The 15,693-nt window shown below is 36.7% G+C and overlaps 1 protein-coding gene across 1 annotated transcript; it reads right to left on the bottom strand.

Moving 5' to 3' along the window:
* Positions 1-1,786: 1,786 nt before the first annotated feature.
* On the bottom strand, positions 1,787-6,813 carry LOC131168326 (protein NUCLEAR FUSION DEFECTIVE 4-like). The gene is made up of 3 exons (XM_058127662.1): positions 5,846-6,813; positions 2,814-3,745; positions 1,787-2,723 (listed from the first exon to the last, which is right to left on the bottom strand). The coding sequence occupies exons 1-3, from the start codon at positions 6,179-6,181 to the stop codon at positions 2,216-2,218; spliced, it is 1,776 nt and encodes a 591-aa protein (XP_057983645.1). The 5' UTR covers positions 6,182-6,813; the 3' UTR covers positions 1,787-2,215.
* Positions 6,814-15,693: the final 8,880 nt, after the last annotated feature.

The raw sequence follows: 15,693 nt of genomic DNA, 5'->3' as shown, positions 1-15,693 counted from the left end.
AAAGGTACGATTATCAATTTGTTACCTACTGTAATTCCTTGAAGACTATGGCTCAGACATTGTAAAACCCGCATGGAAGATAAGTATGAGTCGGGGAATGCAGTTTGGTTATCTGTGAGGTTTTGGCTTGCAAAAATTACAGAAGGCATGAAGGGTTTTCTACCCCCTATAGATAAGAATTTATTGGAAGAGTTCCAGGTGAAAACGAAAATGTCGAAGTTTATAAATCCTCACAAAGTAGTCTAGGAAAAGCCACCAGTAGGTTGGTTGAAGCTAAAAATTGATGGCTCTTGTAGAGAAATTTGAGTTCATGTGGTAGTGGTGGTATCATCCGCGACTCATCTGGTAATATTAAGACCGCTTTCTTTGAAAATTTTGAGCCAAGTACTAACAATAGAGTGGAGTTGCGGGTTCTTACTAGTAGTTTTGGACTCTATAAAGAGTTGGGATATCAGAATATTTGTATTGAAATTGACTCGAAATTGGTGGTGGGATGGCTCACATATGGATTTTGTTCCTCCTGGTACTTATGAGACTTTTGGGAATTATTAGAGGAGTTATGAGGTTTACATTTTTTTGTAAAATGCCAATTTAGAGAAGGTAATCAGGTGGCGGATTTCTTGCCTCGTCAAAGCGAGGGAGGCAACACGAGGAAATATTTTGCAGGTGATGTGCTGCCAAATAAAATAAGAGGTCTCATTCGTATGGATAAGTTGAGTATTCCAAGTCTTCGTCTTTAATTGACAATATTTTGGTTTTCTTTTGGTTTTTGTTTTTATTTGTTTTGTTTGGTTTTGATTCCATATAAACATGTTTAGATTAGTTTATTTGGATTATTGTACTAGTTTTTTTTATTATTGGTTTTGATGTCTGTGATGGTTTTTATAGTTTATATATAAATCTCATGTGTTCTGCTTGTAACCACAGTATTCTTCCACCATAAGTAAGGGTTATTAATAAAATTGAAGTTTCATTAGAAAAAAAAAATTGCATGGGTTTTTATTAGTATAGTAATATGACAAAAGAGCTTATGCTTTATTTAATAGTTTTAGTAACTGCTCGTAATGATAAAAAAAGATTATTAGTATTTTAAACCTTCACATAAATTTGTGATTTAATTTTCACAGCTAGGACTAATAATTATTAAAATATCTAAATTTTTTATTAAAATAATTCATAACATTCCACAATGACTATGACCCTTTTACTCTCCAAAATCTTATTATTTTTTTTATCTATTTAAAAAAAAAATTAACTTTAAAAAAATAAATGCCTTCACTTTCTTTTTACCTCCTTATAAAATCTCTAAAAATTATTTTTGTGTTTGGTAGTATGAAATTCAGACCTTATATTTATGTATATTTAAACAAATGTTCCTTTTAAATTATGAAAATGTATCTATTCAATTTAATTTGTGTAAATTTAAATTCGGAACTTAAAATATATTGAGAAAATGAAAGGAAAATAAGAAAAATTCTAACTTTCATATTTAGTTATCAAGGAAAGTGAGAAAAAAAATAAAAAATAAACCAAATGAATCAACAAAATTTTAATTTTGCACGACCTTAATATTTGATTTTTCTTAATTTCTAAGATTAATTTTTCATTTTAAATGATATTTGATATAGAGAAAAAATATAGTTAGTAAATAAATTTCCTTCTTATTTTCCTTTAATCTTCTTTCTCCAAGTAAAATCCTTGATTCAAACCAACTCACAAGGATAAAGGAATAAGCAAATCCCCTCACATTCATAATTAAAGATTAACATTTTCACCCAAAATATGATTTAAAGAACAAGAACAACCCTTCATATTCATGATTCACCACATAATGTTTGAAAATGACTTCAATGATCAAAACACCCACTCAATTAAGCAGACAATACAAAACCAAAGAAAGAAGAAGAAAAATAAATAAACCACCTGAACGGCCAAAAGAGAAAAAATTTCACATCACTCACAGTATGACAGCACCCAATTGCACCAGAAGGAAATAGCAATGACTAGAAGCGTTTCCCTGGCTTTCGGTTCTCACAGTTGGGACAGAAGCATAAGTTTTCATGCTTGCCTCTGCCACCACCCACAATAAATACTGAAACAGATGCTCTATAGAATGAAGTTGTTTCTCCCCAATTTCGTGCAAAGCACACCGATGATGATGATGCCTCGAATGCAACCTGGCTGTTGAGACCCATAAAAGTTTTCTTACCATGGATCAAGTTCGAGACTTTCCATAGAGATTGGCATAGACGATCTTTGTCCGATGTACCAGAATCATGCTCAAAACAACAGCAACAATGCAGAGTCCTGACATTATCATGGAGGTCAGGAAGAAGCATACGGAACCCTCACACTTCAAGGATTTTTCCACACTGAGCATTCCAGAGAAAACGGAACTTAAGTTCTGGTGAGGGTGGTGGTGCTGCCGAGCTTGTTTCTCTGCTTCGTGGTCATATATACTGCTAGCTAGGAGACCAGAGAAGACCAGTGATCCTGCAGGATTTGCTAGGGTGAGGAAATTATATAAAGCACCGAACTTTTTCAAGCCGAACAATTCGGAGGCAGCAGCTGGAACAATTGCCCAATGTGCTCCATATCCAAGTCCAATCAATAGAGTGCCAATGTGCATTGCCCCAGGCCAACCCATAGCGAAGAAAACGTGCCCAACTGCCATTATAACTTGGGCCACAGCCATGGCCACTGGTCTGGGATAAGCATAGTCCCTGTTCAGAAGTATCACCAGATTGGATTAGGGAAAAATGAAGGAACAATATCAAAATAAAGTTCAGGGAGGAAACAAAACAGATTTGTACCTCACGATAACTTCAGAAAAATAACCCCCACCAATCCGACCGAGAAAGTTCCAAATGCTGATCATTGAAACAAATATATGTGTATTATCATACCCTAAAGACTGGCTCATCTGACCCAGATTATCAATCACTGTCAAACCAGATCCAGAACCCAAAAGGAGCGAGAAAAATATGAGCCAAAAGTCTGCTTTGATTAAAGCTTGCATCAAGGTAAAGTCTTCCCCTCTACGCGGTCCCTTCCTTCTCTTGACCCTCACTGCTCCTTCAGCAGCAGCCTGGAATAGCTTTGCTTGCAACTGAGCAATGCGTTTTTGCCTCTCTGATGCTGGAAGCAAGTCAACTTCCTTAGGTTTCTCATCTTCCACTTCACTGAATATGACCTCGCTTGTATCCCGTTCGGATTTGCCAGGGTCTTGTTTCTGTGGTTCAGGTAGAAGAGCCTCTTCTGCTGGGCCTCTTGGCTCTGAACCAAAACTCAAAGCCAAGGGAATCACGATGGGAATAAATAGGAGTACAAACAAAATGCCAGTGAAAATTGTAATCACTGTGTGGCTCAAATCAACTAGATCTTCAAGAAGCATAACACCCATCAAATAAGCAGCTAAGAGAAGGCACACACTATAGATAAATGAGAAACTTAAGTCGTCAGATGGGCGAACTTGTCTGTGACCTCCCACAGGCCTGACAATGAACATTAGAGCAATAACTACCATTGCTGGACCAACAGCAACCATGAATATAAGCGATGCATGATCTGGGGTGTGCATAACTGCATATATCTGAGTCAGAATTGCCCCACCCAACCCGGCAAATCCCTTTAGTATTCCCACCACAGGACCACGACTTTTGGGGAAATTTTGCACGCAGGAAACCAAAGCCACTGTATTGAAGTAGGTCTCACCATTGTTTCCTACGAATATAAGGATGCACATCTGCATGCCAATAATGGAAAATAATTTTAAGACGAAACAAAAGATAGATCATTAGACAGTAATCCTTATCCTCTGAAACAAATATCAAGATTGACATGTTAGACCTTCAGAAAATGAAACACATCGCAAGCATATTTGTTATGTGTTTCATTGAGGGTGTTTGCGTCATTGTGTGTGTGAAACACAATTCTTCACCCCAAGTTGCTATAAGCTTCTAAAATCTTCCCTTCAAAATTTTTTTGGCTACTGAAAGAACCCCGTACAAATATCCAGACAGAACAATATGAAGTAGTATATTTGGTATAAAACTCTTAAGAATCATTTATAAGTATTAAACCTCAAATATCAAAATAATGATGGTGGTCAAGCATGGTTTGCTGAATTTTGAAGGCAATACACAATGAGACATCATATCTTGAGTTCTTGACGAACTCTGCTATTCACCATCACTATTCCAGCATTCAGTGTCCAATTGTGGACAAAAGGAGTGTGAACCAGATGCTACAGATGCTACTTATTGACAAAAGTACTTATTTTTTAAGATGTTCCAAACAGGAGCTAAATAGTCTGAACCTTGCGTAACAGTGCTAGGCTAGAACTCACTGGTTTGCACAAGGTGCGTCTTCCCAAACATATGTTAAACGACTAGCAAAGCCAAAGAAAAACTTAAAATCTTCTAAGAAAAGAGGTGCAGTTTGAAGCAAGTTGCAATAAAGCACACTGATTAAGTTTGATGAAAATGACAGAGAGCTGCACACCGGAACATTCTTTGCTAGTTTAATCATCAAATCCAAAATATTTATGTAATTACCAAATAAATTTTTTTCTCTATTTCGAGCTTAAAATGAGAGGCAATTTCTCAATTTCATAGAAAAAAGTATAGAAAATTAATCATTGTTTACCAAAAACCTTTATTTTGTAGGCATCTTCATAACACAAATCATGTAGGTATAATTACCTTGAAAACAAAATCTAAGGTTAATTATACTCCAGCAGGAAGCTTACAACCTACCACTAGAAAAGAAAGAACAATGATTTATTTCTTAAAAGTTCAATCTAAATGCACTGTTATGCTCAAACCCCATGTGGCATAAGCATGAAATTATGTTGGATAGCAAATAAGACAATGACGGCTATAAGCATTTGAGAGACAAATTGCAGTTCAAATAGCAGCTTACTTTTTCCTACAAATTAAAGGCTCCATTTGGAACTTGGAAAATGTGAGGGAAAGGAAAGATTAATATGAAGGAATTCATTTTTTTTTTGCGTTTAGTTATCAAGGAAAGTAAGAAAGAAAACAAAAAATATAACAAATCAATGAATAAAATTTCAATTTTAGGCATCAAAAACATTTAATTTTTCTTAATTGTTAATTATATTAGAACAAATTCTCATTTTTAGTATTATTTGGTATAAAGAAAAAATATAACGGAAAATGAATTTCCTACCTATTTTCCTTTCCTTTTCCCATGAAAATCATTGATCCAAACGATCCAAAAAGAAAAAAGAAAAAAGAAAAAGTTCTCATAACACATTTTTGAAGAAAGTCCAAAAAAATAAAAATAAAAAATTTAAATATCCCAATTACAGAAGACCCAAATCCCATTTCATGGCATGCTTCCTTATTGGATCCTCATCATTCAAATTCAACACTATTCCAAAAAAGAATTCTTGGCAAATTTCGCCCTCACAAACAGCTCTTACAAGGACCATAAATAAAGAGAAAAAAGAAAAACAAAATATCAATTTGAAGCAAGATAAGAATTGAAGCCATGAAAATATTCAAGCTAAATCAATTAAAGCAAATGATCAAGCGATCAACCATGTGGCTGATAAACAAATTCTGACTCAGAGAGAGTTCATGGAATACTTCCTACTCTGGTTCCCCTTTATTCACAAAAAAAAATAAGGTAATGGAGAACTACGGAGCTCCAAATCTTAATATAAGCAAATTCCACCATAAAATCAGCTCCCCAAAGATTTAGAAACACACGAAAAACAATCAAACCCATATTAACCAAGGTAAGAGCAGAAGCCATGAAAATCTTCAAGCTAAATCAATTGAGAGAGAGAGAGAGAGAGGGTCTAATTGACACTCACAGCCCACAACGGCAAAGCCGGAGCTCGGCCGGTGACGATTAGCCAAACCCAACCGTACCCAACGAAGTTCTGCAAAGCACCGACGAGCAGAGCACCCCACAACGGCAACACCTCGCACAAACTCCCCGCCAAGAACCCAACACTGTCACCCAGATCCTTAGCCACACCCAATCTCGCAATCTGCCTCTGATTGTATCCCAACGAGCTCTTAATTACCGGCGATATGCTCCCAAACAAATACCCAATTCCCGCACACGACTGTATCCACATCGCCGCCACAAACACCAGCCATCTGTTGTTCACGAACGCCCTCATCCCCTCCTTCACCCGACCCATCCCCCCAATCTCCGCCCTCTGTAATGGGTCTGCGTTTCTCAATCTTTTTCTTCAAACAATCCAATGGGTATGGCGATCTCTATCTCCGTCTTCGGTACTGGGTATGTGTTCCTCAATCCTTATGCTCAATCAATCAAATGGCTCCAGAGATCTCTGCTCTGGGTGTATTTCGTTTTGGATTTCTCTGTCCGAGAATAGAAATTAGCTGGTTCTGGGGGAGGCAGCCGGATGGTGGGTTCAGACCGTGATCGGAGGTTTGCAGAAATGCGGAAGAAAAGTTGAAAAGGGACTCGATGTTTAGTGGAATTTACAGAAATGTCTGTGTGATAATATCGGAATCGCGGATTTTTTTAATGTTTGTCGCGGAAGAAATGATGAAGACGATTGAGTGACCGCAGGGCCTGCGTACGTGCCAATGCTTCGTCCTTATGACTCCTAAAAGGAGAATTGGCTATGGCCATTAGCGCTTTTCCTGCTTCGCATTTGTCATCTTTCTGGATAATTATGGACATTGAAGAGTGCTGTGCTGCCAAGACAACGAGAACAGAAAAAATAATAATAATAAAGAACACAAAAAATAATATCTATTTGTTTTCATTTATGGAAATAGTTTTAATTTGATTGCCATATGCATACAAATAGTTAAGTTGTTCTCCTTAGATCTTAGATCAATACAGATTTGGATTACATTTAATAATTTGTTTATATTTTATGTCACATTGATAGATGTTATATTTGTGTGTGGATCTTATATTTAGTGAGATCCAAAATAGAGGAAAGAAAACATTTGAGAAAAGTCTTCTTGTGCTAGCAGCAGAAGACTCGTCGACGAGTGTCTTGTACTCGTCGAGGAATAGGTACCGAGAGTCATAAAATTTCAGAGTTAAAGACTCATCGAAGAGATGATAGATTCGTCGACAAGTGGGCTTCTTTGTCTCGTCGACAAATACAGGCTACGAGAAGTTATTTGAATTTTAAATTTGAACAATGTGATGGTTGAGGATTCAGAGGGAAATCTTCGAGGGCTTGTTATATATGTTCTTCTGGGCATATTTTAACATGTAAGAGAATAAGAGAGGGGTGAGAGAATGAAATAAGATCATTGAGTGTGTATCTTTGATTTTTATAGTGAAATCTCTTACTGATTGCTCCCGTGGATGTAGGCTTTGCCGAACCACGTAATTTCTGGTATCGTTACCTTTATTATTACTCTTTTTATATTGTTATGGTTGTGGAATAATTCTGTATTTCATCGTTTTAGATTGTTGCATATGATATTGTTTGATCTTTTACAATGTTTATTCCGTTACGCATTATTGGAAGATGCGTTATTTTCACAACAATTGGTATCAGAGCGTGTTGTATGGTCTCTGAATTGAAGGATCTCTTTATGCAACAAGGTTAGGTGAAAGGTTTATATAGAATTTCAATCGGATAGCATGGATGCAACGACTTGGAATGAATTGAAAGCAATCATTTTTCTTTGTTTGGCGAAGGACGTGTATCATGTCATGGATGAGAATTTTTCGGCATTAGTTTGGTGAAAACGGGAATGCCGATATATGTCTAAGGGTTCGTCAAAATCTACAAGTGTAGTAGAGGAAGACTCAGAATGTAATGATAGAGATATGTTACGTGTTTCATCGGGTTTGGAGTGCCTCATGGGTAATTCTTGAATCGTAGATACCAGATGCTTTTGTCCTAAAAAATGGTTTGACATCTACAGGTCAGTTTATACTGGTTGTATTTTGATTGAAAATGATATTTTATGTAAAATGTTTGTTATTGGAAATGTCAAAATCAAAATGTATAATGGTGTTGTAAGAACCATATGTGATGTAAAGCATGAATCGGGTCTAAGAAAGAATGGTATTTCATTGAGAACTTTAGACCGTAATGGATATTGTTACGAGTCTAAATGTAGAGAAATGAAAGTGCGTGAAGGTGACTTGATAATGATGAAAGGAGATAAAGTTGCGGGAGATATCTATGCACTACAGGGTGTTACGGTTGTAGATGGAGTTGCAACTATTGAATCTGAGTCAGGTATCCTGTGGCATATGTGGTTAAAGCATACGGGTGACTACATGTATTCTGATATTTGGGAACCGATAATGATAGCATTAGGGGATAGACATATGTATTTTGTGAAGTTATCACAAAGGGTCTTGGTGTACTTCATGCAGTGGCTGAGGTGGAGAACCGGACCGAGAGAGAAATTCTCAAGCCAAACATTGGGGCTGAGTACACTGGTTTCGTTCAAGAAGTTTTGTGAGCAGGTCATGTTATATGCAGGGCTTGTAGGGTACTTCTTGGTGAAGTCAGTGAGTATGACGTGTTTCTCGAGTGACCAATCGCCAAAGGTATCGCTATATGGGAAAATTGTAAGTGAATTGTGGGCAGGTTTTGCGGTAAACTACTCGGTTGTGAGTGGATGTCCACTAGTGCACTATTCTAGTGATGGAGGATCTAGGCTTGGTGTTATGTCTAGACAATACATCTTTTTGGGTTATAAGAAAGGTGAGTGCAAACTAAGTAATCCTATAGCAAACAAAGGGGTGATCGAGGACATGACTTTTGGTACTAAAGTCATAATACAGCATACTCAGGTAAAGGAAGAGAAACAAATGCTTGAAAACTGCAGTAGCAGCAATCATATTATTCAGGTGGAGTTAAGGACTCAGGGCAGAAATGCGGGGAGTTCTATCTCGGGTCAACAATATCACAGTATGAATGGGTATGTGATGCAGGTGGAGCTACAGACTCAGGGCAGAGGTGACATAGTTCATATTGCAGGGAATTTTTCAGCTCGGGAGACTAGCAGGATCATGATGGGCTCATGTGTACTATCAGACCACTACTCAGGTGTGTGAGTTGGTGAGGCTTCTAGTTTGAAAGAGGGTGATAGGATACGGTAGAGTGATGTATCTGTTCTGTGTGAATAAACATGTTATTGGCTTAAAAGATTTTGACTGAGGCTAATCAGTTGGATACTTTGTTGAAAGGTTTTGACATGAATGTATTAGGTACAACCAAGATGGGTCTTGGTTTGTTGATTCGCATGGACAAAACTGCAGGGAGATTGGTATTATTTTAAGGTGGTTTTTTGAACAGGGCTACAGGGAGATTGGTGTTATCTCAGGGTGGCCTTATGGATGGAACCGCAGGGAGACTTCGTTTGCCATCTCAATCAATATGGAATGTGTATCGCTTGGTACTCGAGGACATTCTGTGATGTTCGAGATATGTCAAAAATCCTCTATAATTGTGTAATGGAGTGTTTCAGCAGGCAACAAAGTGAACCGTTAGTTGTTAGTTTTGTTGAAGACTATGCAGGAGGTTTTGGTGATATAAGATTTGAAGCAGCTTTTGTGATTACTATTGTGGGAAGGTCTTGTTGGAAGCCTAGGGCAAAGTCTTTGGGTATTGTATCTACAATTGTATTGCAGTTGATGGTAGAAGCTGAAGCTGTCATCGGCAAGTTCAAGCGGTATTGCTTAGATTTCGTGCATCTCACCAAGTGTTAGATGGTCCCAACCGACCCGAACCGTGATAAATGGGATTAAATATTTAAAGAGAGGGACATTTTGGTAAAAGAGCGAAAATTCGTTGACGAAGCCAAATTTCGTCGACGAAGCCTTTGTTCTTCTCGTCAACGAAATTCAGAGACTCGTCGACGAGGAGAAGCCGAGGAGTCTCGAAAAAAATGGCGATCTCAGATTCATCGACGAGGCCACCGATTCGTCGACGAGAACACTATTTCATCGACGAAATTAAACCGGGTCAAAGGGCTATAAAAGGAAATTTTCATTTCTTCTTCACTAAGTAACTTAGATTTCTCTCTCTCTCTCTCTCTCTCTCTCTCTCTCTTTCTCTCTCTCTTTAGAAACCTCTCCCTACTCTCTCTCTAGATTTCTGCGCCGATCGTTGAAGGAATCGGAAATCTGAAGTTACCATGAGGATCATGGAAGGATTCTCTACAATTTCTACAGATTGGAATCTCGTTTCGGAGATTTTTGGGTTTCGGCGTAAAATTGAGGTAAGGTTCTGTTTTCAATTCTGATTCGGTAGTTTTGTAGGAAAATGTGTCGTGAGTATATTCTGTACTGTTGATTGTAGGTTTTGGAACTCGGTTCACTGTTTAGGGACCTTAGAGTTCGGGATTGGCAATTCGGGGAAAAGGTAAGGGAAACTATGTTTATATTAGTTATTTTTTAAATTGGACTCGGTGGAACTGTGGTCCACGGTCCCATGTGTGTTTTAGCTACTCATTTGGGGGAATCTGATGGGGAAAACTATGGATTTTTCATTATTATAGTTTTGGGAAAAAGGGAGCGATGGGCTGCATCCCTAGTTTTGTTGAAAACAGAGTATATGTGTGATTTATACTGTGTTATTGAGATGGTCGTGCCTTGACTTTGTTTAAATTGTATTTGTTTGGAAAACCATGATTTATATTACCAAATGGGTGCGGTTTGTTTGGTTATATGAGCATGCATGTGTGTGTGATATGTTGAAATGCTAGTAGGAACTGGGTTCTGAAATTGTTCCAAGTACTGAGAGTGTCCGGCTCTATATCTGAGGGTGTGTGTTTATCGCCTGCCACGTAGGCAAGAGTGTCTGACTCTCTATCCGAGGGTGAGAGCCTATACCGTCAGATCAGGCCGAAGGGTGTGGTCCACCAGTTAGCGCTGGTACGATGCCATGGGAGTCGGGGACTAGCCATGTGTCGGTGGCGTCGTGCTTCGCGGGTTAGCCGGGCCAACGCCGGATGTCGCGGACCGGCTTTGGGCCGAAGGGTGTGATGACACCAGGATTGCTGATCATGTGTTGTGTGTGTGTGTTTGCACTGTGTAAATTAGTACTGGATTGCATTCAACTGCGTGTATGTTGTATCATGATAACACTCAAATGCCACACACCGATATAACATGTGTTCTTCCTTACTGAGAGGTGTCTCGCCTCTACTGTATGTACATTTTTTACAGGTCCTTCGGGTAACCGAAACTAGTGTCCTGGTGTAGGGAGTGTAGTGGCCGGTGTATCGCGTTTAGCGCTAGGTAAGTGCTAGGACTGTAAATTTGGTGGGTTGCCATTTTGGGATGTGTTGGGCACCCGTTTGTATGTTTTGATAGAGTATTGTGTCTGCTCTTATATAGACTCTGGTATGGTACTGCATATGTATATATGGTATTTTCGCTGCGTATATGATTGTGTTTGGATGTGTTTAGGGTGCTTGGGAACCCCATGGAGTCGGACCCTCATCCTTTGTACTGTATCTGCGATGATTTGTATGATACAGGGACAGGTTAGATTACATTTTCACCCTTGGGTTCCATTTCAGGATTCGGGGCGTGACATCAGTCATGTTATTGGGTTCTCCTAAAGGGCGTATAATCGCCAAGGTGGAGATTATTATACTTGTGTGTGGCTATGACGACCCGAATAATAATAATGGTATTTAAATAATAAAGAGGAAGGGAAATGGAAACAGTAACAGAAGAAGGCAGTTGACTTCGTTGACGAGATTGCACTTTGGGAGTATTAACCAAGGGAATTCATCAGGGCCTCGTCGACGAACACAAGGGATTCATCAATGAGGGTATAAGAGGGTCTCGTCGACGAAGCCAAGTTTCGTCGACGAGAAGATACCGAGAGAGGATTTTTGGGAAGTCTGAAATTCGTCGACGAAGGTGCAGGTTTGTCAACGAACTTTCTACAGGATTCGTCAACGAGGTGACGTGTCTCGTTGACGAATCCGGTCCTATAAATAGCAAAACTCAGATTTTTAACGCAGAAATTAAGAAATCTCTCACTCTCTCTCTCCCTTCAGTTTCTCTCTCCTCTCTCTTCAATTTCACCTCCGTCACTAGCCGGATCGACGATCTGAGGCCACCACGACGCTCCTGGGAAAGTTTTTTCCAAATTTGCTGGAGCGGATCGTTGGTGACACTCTGTTGAAAATCATCCCTAAGTTGAGGTAAGACTTTTTAAGCCAAATTTGGTCTTACTGTAGTTATAGGAAATGATATTCACATGGAAATACTGAAATTTAGTTCTGTGAGTTGTCAATTTCAGGGTGCTAAATAGGAAATCCTACGGGTGTGAGACTCGAGTTTATAGGGGCTTTTCTCAATAGACAGGTAAGGGAATAAACTAAAGTAGTGATTTTTCCATACAAATTATTATTATTTATTAGTAAATTTATTTTCAGGAAAGCATGTATTATATCTGTATATTACGAAGGAAATGCACATTTGGAAAAATATTGCTAATATGTCGAAATGTATATGTATGTATGGGATGTCAGAAACTATGATTTTAGAATACAATGTATGGTTTTATACAACAAATGTGTGGCATGAATATTATTTTACGTGAAAAATATCATGATATGACAATGATATGAATGAAGTATGTTTTTCAAAGATTATGAAAGAATACAGTACATTATGATTTTAAAATACATGATAATTGATTTATTACTCAGAATGATATGTATGAGATATTCGGCGCAAGGCCGTGATTAATAGTCGGCGAGAGGCCGTATTTATGATATGTTCGGCACGAGACCGTATTTATGAAATGTTTAGCATGAGGCCATATTTATGAAATTATAGAAATGCTATCAATCTATTTATGTTAAACGCTATATTATCATGTATTATATGTTATCAGAACCCGGATGTTAGTTTAGTTCAGTTCAGGAGCATGGTATCGTAGCTTATAGATCAGATATCTATGATCAGATTGGTGCTAACTACCCCATGAGGGGATGAGAGATGGATAATCGATATGGCTTTCAGTGTAGAGTGTAGACATCCACCTGACAGTCCGAACCAGGGTGTGGTGGGCCCATCGTACTTACAGACATTTTTGACTCGACAGTGGTCAGCCAGCCATTGTCGGGTCTCGTCTTCGAGTTGCACAACTCGTCATGGGAGGGTAATACATGACATTAGTTAGCTATTCATCTTGGGTATGTTTTCAGTATTATTAGTTATACCAGACAGTTATGATTAGTATGCTTTATAAAATATGAAGGTATACGCTTATGCAATTATTAAATGATGAATGTTTTCTTATATGAAGAATGTACTGTATATCTATATTATTATTAAATGTTCATGTTGTCACACAACTGTATTTAGTTTATTTTCCCTTACTAAAAAATGTCTCACCCCCGAACTTAATTAATTTTGTAAGAGACCCTGAGAGATCGGCGGGTCCTGGCCACCGTTGAGTTTATTAAGTTACCCCGCTAGGAGGATAAGTATTGTACTAGGATCAGGAGATTTTTTTTTGTATGGTCCTAGATTTATTTTGGATGTTTTGGAGATTGTATATAAACACAATATTATGGGATTATAGTAGACTCTGGTATTATATATTTTATGGTTTTGAGAATGTGATTTATATTTACTGTTGCTTAGGCTTCCGCTGTGAATGACAAGTGTTCCTATTATCCACGGGTTTGAGTTGACTATTTTGTTTATTTTAATTATATTATATGAGTTTATAAGTAGGTCATTATAGTGGCTCTTATACTTAGTGGGATCACAAACAAAGGAAGAAAAACATGTGAGAGAAGTCTTCTTGTGCTAGCAGCAAAAGACTCATCGACAAGTGCCCTGTGCTCATCGACGAGTAGATACTGAGAGCCAGAAAATTTCAAAGTTAAAGACTCGTCAACGAGATGATAGATTCTTCAACGAGTGGGCTTCTTTGTCTCGTTGACGAATCCTCCGTACTCGTTGACTAGTGCGCCTAGGCTACGAGAAGTTATTTGAATTTTGAATTTGAACGATGTGACAGTTGGGGATTCGAAGGGAAATCTCCGATGGCTTGTTATATATGTTCTTCTGGGTGTATTTTAACATGTAAGAGAGTAACAGAGAGGTGAGAGAAGATCATTGAGTGTGTATCGTTGATTTTAATAATGAAATCTCTTGTCGATTGTTCCCGTGGATGTAAGTTTTGCCAAACCATGTAATTTCTGATGTCGATGCCTTTATTATTACTCTCTTTATATTACTATGGTTGTGGAATAATTATGTATTTCACCATTTTAGATTGTTGCATATGGTATTGTTTGATCATTTACAATGTTTATTCCGCTGCGCATTATTGGAAGAGGCGTTTTTTTCACAAAAATAGATACGTACAAGTTACAAGAAAATTTATATTTCTTTGTATGTAATTTTGTTATGACTTGTTAATTATTAAAATTCCGATGAATTTAAAGAAAGTAAGAACTACATAATATTGAGAATTTATATATTAAAATAAGAACTTGTAACATTAATAACATTTTTTATTTTTTACGAGTTATTAACATTTTAGTTAAGAGAAAAAAAAAAATTAAAGAGTATGACCCGTATTATAATGCTAGGAAGTATGAAAAAAAAATTCTAATTTATTTCTAATTTTAGAAAGAAAAAAAAATTCTTCAAACTCTCATCTTAACTACCAAATTTGCTACTTGTATGAAAAATATACAATAATTAAAAAATGGTTTTTGTCCTTGGTTCACCCATTTTTTGAAAAAAAAATATATGAAAATTATTTAATTTGTTAGAAAATATAAAAATAAAAATATATCGTTTGATTGTGAAAAATATATTTTATTTCTGGTTTTTTTTTTTTTCAAAAGTGGCACTCCATTTAAAAAAAATTGTGAAAAAAATTTAAATAATATAAGGATGTTTTCTCTCATATCAATTTTCAGAAAAAATAAAATAAAATAAAAATTTTGTAATCAAAATTGAAAAATATTCTAATATTCTTATGTTTTCTATATAAAAATTTGAAAAATTAAGATAGTTTATTTTTATCCAGTAAGGTCCTGCTTGGAATTTGAAACTTTTGAGAAAAAGGAAAGGAAAATATGAAAAGAAAAAAATTCTTTTTTTTTCATGTTTGGCGGTCAAGAAAGGAAGAAAGAAAGTAAAAAAATATACCAAATCAATGAATACAAATACGATTTTACACATAATTTACATTTAACTTTTTCTTAATTTTAACCGTACTAAAATAATTTTTCATTTTTACTAGTAGTTGGTATAGAGAGAAAATATTATTAAAAAAATGAGTTTCTTTCTTTTCTTTTTCTCTCATTTTCTTTTCCCAATCAAAATCTTTGATTGAAACAGATCGTAAATAAAATTCTAATGCCCGGGAATGAAAACGGTATCACGATTGAAATTGCATCATGTTCTATATGTAAATATAAAAAAAAAAAAAAAGGGGAAGAACTTTATGTCATTAGACTACAAGTATAACAATTTTTTTTTTTTTTTGTGTGTGGGGTTGAGCATTCAATTTTAAGAATGACAACATTAATTTCATTGGGTCTTACATAGGTTCCAAGAAAACATTCTCTGCATTTTTTTTGCTCATCATTACATTCTTGCTTTGGGCTTTTGATTTTGTCTGCACTGATAAAATATAATTCTTTTCCTTTTATCTTGATACAGATTTTTTTTTTCTTACATGCGTGTAATAATTGAAGA

The sequence above is a fragment of the Malania oleifera genome, chromosome 11 (genome assembly GCF_029873635.1).
Source record: "Malania oleifera isolate guangnan ecotype guangnan chromosome 11, ASM2987363v1, whole genome shotgun sequence".
In the NCBI taxonomy this organism is placed as follows: domain Eukaryota; kingdom Viridiplantae; phylum Streptophyta; class Magnoliopsida; order Santalales; family Ximeniaceae; genus Malania; species Malania oleifera.
Note: the sequence above shows the minus strand (reverse complement) of the source record. Positions and strands in the feature narration are given on the sequence as shown.

Coding starts and splice junctions, on each gene's coding strand:
- LOC131168326 (XM_058127662.1), bottom strand. CDS start 6,181: ATGGGTCGGGTGAAGGAGGGGATGAGGGCGTTCGTGAACAACAGATGG. Junction 3,746..5,845: donor CGGCTTTGCCGTTGTGGGCT/GTGAGTGTCAAT, acceptor ATTGGCATGCAG/ATGTGCATCCTTATATTCGT. Junction 2,724..2,813: donor TTTTCTGAAGTTATCGTGAG/GTACAAATCTGT, acceptor ACTTCTGAACAG/GGACTATGCTTATCCCAGAC.